General features: G+C 40.8%; 1 protein-coding gene across 1 annotated transcript; it reads left to right on the top strand.

The window, feature by feature from the left end:
- Nucleotides 1–233: 233 nt before the first annotated feature.
- Nucleotides 234–4,345, top strand: LOC147421701 (eukaryotic translation initiation factor 3 subunit I-like). Its single transcript, XM_086503216.1, has 8 exons — nucleotides 234–612; nucleotides 998–1,213; nucleotides 1,298–1,425; nucleotides 2,016–2,135; nucleotides 2,313–2,402; nucleotides 3,684–3,770; nucleotides 3,846–3,925; nucleotides 4,018–4,345. Exons 1-8 carry the CDS (start codon nucleotides 429–431, stop codon nucleotides 4,091–4,093), a joined length of 981 nt encoding a protein of 326 aa, XP_086359342.1. The 5' UTR covers nucleotides 234–428; the 3' UTR covers nucleotides 4,094–4,345.
- The last annotated feature ends 246 nt before the right edge of the window (nucleotides 4,346–4,591 follow it).

Raw genomic sequence — 4,591 nt, 5'->3', positions numbered from 1 at the left:
TCTAGCTCACACAATTAGATGACACCTATACATGATTATCAAGTCGATAGTACAATTTACATTTTAAAACTTCACTAATGCACTTTGTACTTGTTTACTAGACGCTTGATGTCAATAGGCGCATGTCCTATAATGGTCTATAGCAATGCCCACCAAGCAAGACTAGTTCATTTGATCCCATAGCTGAAATTCGACATTTGAAGTCAATAATCCCCCTCCCTCTCTCTGGACTTGTGTGCAAGACTTGTCACATACTGTCTCTTTGGAGCTAATAATTTTCAAGAACTCCAGCAGACCTAAGGGTGCGTCTGTCATCATCGCAAAACTTCGGCTTCGTCATCGCCATCGCCAAGCTGCTGTAGAGCCGTCCTTCGCTGACTCTACGCAGCAAGAGAGAATAAATCTGAAGGTGTCCAAGTTCGTAGAGAATGAGGCCCATTTTATTGAAGGGCCATGAGAGGCCGCTAACCTTCTTGAAGTATAACAGGGACGGGGATCTGCTTTTTTCCTGCGCTAAGGATCATACACCCAATGTTTGGTATGCTCACAATGGCGAGCGAATTGGTACATACAAAGGGCACAATGGAGCTGTCTGGTGTTGTGATGTCTCAAGTAAGCTGCTCATCCTTTTTTGTATGAGCACGTGAATATAACGCACAGAGAGAGAGAGAGAGAGAGAGAGAGAGAGAGAGAGAGAGAGAGAGAGACGTTCGATTCCGCAATGTTTGAATAACGACTCATTGCTTCCTTAAATGAAAGCAGTGTTAACCCCTCGAAATCTCCATCTTGTGGATTGTGAGCTTCGTTTATCATGTCTCTGTTTGTGAATTTCTTGTTTGGAGGGTTCCTTTGTGAGGACACGGTGAAAGGCCTTTTATGTATGTCAAAGGTTGTCAGATAGGACGGGAAATTTTGCAGCAGTCTCCCTCCAATCAAAGAGATACAAGTGGTGTCTTGGATGTTTCCAGGTCTTAATCATGTCTGTTCCAATGTGCAGGAGATACAAGAAGGTTGATAACAGGATCGGCAGATCAGACGGTGAAGTTGTGGGATGTAGAAACTGGCGCTCAGCTTCATTCTTTTGCTTTTGGATCTCCAGCAAGAGCAGTGGATTTTGCCATTGGTGACAAACTTGCTGTAATCACCACAGATCCTTTTATGGGAGCACCATCAGCTATACATGTGAAAAGAGTTGAAAGGGACCGCTTAAAAGGTAACCGCATTAACTTTACAGTGTGGCTTTCTCTGAGGACTCCTAATTTCTCTAGCTTAGGAGCTCTTCTTGATTCTTGCACAGAGAGTAGTGAGTCCGCGCTGATCATCACCGGCCCTCAAGGGAGGATCAACAGGGCTGTTTGGGGACCGCTTAACAAAACCATCATCAGTGCAGGTGAAGATGCGGTTGTCCGCATTTGGGATGCACAGGTTGTTATCGAAGCCTTTTTGTATGAAGTTCCTTTCTTTGTTAAGGGACTAAACACGGCCTTGAAGTTAAGAGCTCAAGTTTCGTCCTTTTATAGTTTGCTAGTAGAGCTTTACTTCTGCTTCTGTGGCAGCTGTTAAGTATACACAGGTTAAGGTTTTGGTCCATGTCTGAAACGCCATTTGAGAGTTTCTGTCAAAATTTCATGCTAACTGTTAACATATATACATTGAAACTGCACATTGCTAGGTGTACGATGAGCTAGAGAACTCATGGCTTACTTGAAACTTGTATGCCGCATAGTATAGATAGCAACCAATTAAAAGAGTTTTTTGGTCCTCAAAGAAATGCGAGGTTCCAGAAAAATTTCCCCAAGATCTTTCGTTGAAGAAATGGGTTGCTTGGCAAATATGCTAGTGCTCGCAGCTCTTAAGTCTTTATGTATAAATGACTGCGGCCAACAATTTTTGTCAATTGCTGCATGTCTCAGTTGCTTGTGACCCTAATTTTGTCTCACATTAAGACACAATCTAATTTCTGTTTATATGTGACTTATCTAAAGATTTACATTGTGCAAGTTCTGTTGTTGCAGACAGGAAAGTTGCTTAAAGAGAATGATCCTGATGGTTGTCATACCAAAAATATTACTTCTTTAGCAAAATCTGCAGATGGCTCTCATTTTATCACTGGATCTAGTGATAAAACTGCAAAGGTATTGTGTAATTGCTTCTAAGAGGAGCAGGTTTTTCTTGAATGTAAATGGTTTATGTCGTTCATATCATGTATACATGCAAGATAACTACTTATGGATCTATTATATATTTTTTGTTTTTTTCTGTTCCTTGGATGCTATTTGCCACTGAATGTTGTTTTCACTGTCCTTTCATAGCTTTGGGATATTAGAACGTTGAAACTTTTGAAGACATATGCAGCTGAACGACCAGTGAATGCTGTCGCCATTTCTCCAGTACTTGATCATGTAAGTTTTTCCATATTCTTAAGCTTAGTCAGAAATCCATGTTTGCAAAGTTTTCTAGACAGAAATGTGCCGGTGTTTGGGCTCACAAATCCTTGGGGGTTGTGGGTTCATCTTCCTCTCTACAAGGACAAATTGAATGGAAGATAAGAATGTCTAAACATGTACATTCTCTAGTGATTATTCAAGGCAGCAATCAGTGGTTAATCATAAGAGCGGCTCTTGTATATATTTTCAGGGCTCCTAATGGCTTTAATTTGACTTGGATGGTGGCTTTGCGATTAATGACTGTCTCCTGAAGTTTATGTTCATTTTCAGGATTTTCCTCTAGCTAGTTGGGTAGAGAACCTAGGGTTACCCAATTGATGAGATTCAAGCTTATGTAGACATCCTTAGACTCGATACTAGATAGTGTCTAGATTTGATGATGTGATAAAAGGAGATGAGAGAAGCGTGTTGAGCTTGAAGTTAGGAGGATTTTGAAGCTGCTTCATTTGAATATGTTACCAGTTAAATGTATTGGTGGTATTGCCATTTGAAAAACAACACTTTTGAGCGAAACAGATTCATTGCGCAGAGACTTTTGTTGTTTCAAGCAGGTTTTTTTTTTGTGTGCGCGCGTTTGGGGGGGGGGGGGGGGGGGGGGGGGGGGGGCGCTGAAAGGACACACACAGCTATATCAGTGGCTTGAGGTTTCACACACCAAAGAAGTGGTGCTAGGGCATTTCCTAGTACATCTGTGAAATGGGAACCCATTGACCTACAAGCAAATTAATCTTCCCTGTTTTTGCTTCTGAAGGTTCAATGATCTGTTGACCTTGGTTAAAGATGGGTGCAAGTTTTCTTGAACTTTTGAAGGCACTTGTTGGTATTACACCATGTTTGCACTTTCTAAATTTGAGAGCTGAATCTATATCTTAATCGATGCATAAATGAAAGTGAGCACCCTTGAATGTTATGCATGGTCATTTTCACCTCTTTTGTTCCCTGCCCACCTATGGAAATGATTTTGAGGGTAAACATTGCTCATCATGTACTGGACTGGGAGCCTTAGTATGACAGTTGTGTGTTAAGTTTGATTGGTCTGCTCATGTGTGAACCTAGTTGAAGAACATTCTTTTTTACTCTTGCAGAGTATTTATGACAGCAATTTTTTAAGGTTTTTCACGCTCATACATATTTTGCTGCTAAATCTAATAGGCATCTCATACAGTTGGAGAGGTAACCTGTTTCGAACAAAAGCTAGATGCCATTTTGGTTGCCACTTAATTTTTCCTAACGCAGGTGGTTATTGGTGGAGGCCAAGAAGCTTCACAAGTGACAACTAGTGATCGAAGAGCAGGCAAATTTGAGGCTACTTTCTATCACAAGGTTCGCGTCTACTTCACGAAAGTTCTTCATAATCTGTTTTTGGGAAGTATAATGTTTTATGAATGCGGCTGACAGGTTTATACAGAAGAGATTGGTGGAGTCAAAGGGCATTTTGGTCCAATCAATGCTCTCGCTTTTAATCCTGACGGCAGAGGGTATGCACCAATCGGAAAAGTTTATCTTCTTGTTCATTTGAGTATACAATTTTGTCGTGATGTTTTTTGCCTTTTTCCCGTAAATTGAACAGTTTCTCAAGTGGAGGTGAAGATGGTTATGTACGCGTGCATCATTTCGATGCTGATTATTTCAATATCAGAGTGTAACAAAGTATATTTTTATAGAGGAAGAGCAGCTTGGTCAGTTAAGAAATCTGAACATTACACTTTCTTTGATGGTTCATTGCAAAGGTCTCACTCGTTCACGAGTGCATGAGTGTATGTGAAAGAAGGCTTCAGCTAAAGGCTTGTTGTGGGAGGGTGCCGTGACAAGCCCCCCAAGTTTTGTAGGTCGTGTTTGTGTTTTAGGTTGTGTTTAGATAATCTTGGATTCTTAATTTAAAGAAGAGTACTTTTTCATACCGCTTCTCTTTTTGCATCTTGGTGACTGTTTACTGCTTATTGCAATAATAATTGTTCTGGCAATTCGGGTGAAGCTCAAGAAGATGACAGTTGTGCCTGATTTGAGGTATGCACCACAGATGAGTCAGTCATGCTCATGAGTAGTTTTCTGGGGATTCAAATTCTAGCTTATGTAGACTGACATGATTGCATTGTCTTTGAAAATGGGCATAGTATTGCCATCGTTCCAAGGGTTTCGTTTTT

This window comes from Adiantum capillus-veneris, chromosome 27 (genome assembly GCF_014529385.1).
Source record: "Adiantum capillus-veneris isolate H3 chromosome 27, ASM1452938v2, whole genome shotgun sequence".
NCBI classification, from domain to species: Eukaryota; Viridiplantae; Streptophyta; class Polypodiopsida; order Polypodiales; family Pteridaceae; genus Adiantum; species Adiantum capillus-veneris.
This window is presented reverse-complemented; position numbering and strand designations above follow the sequence as displayed.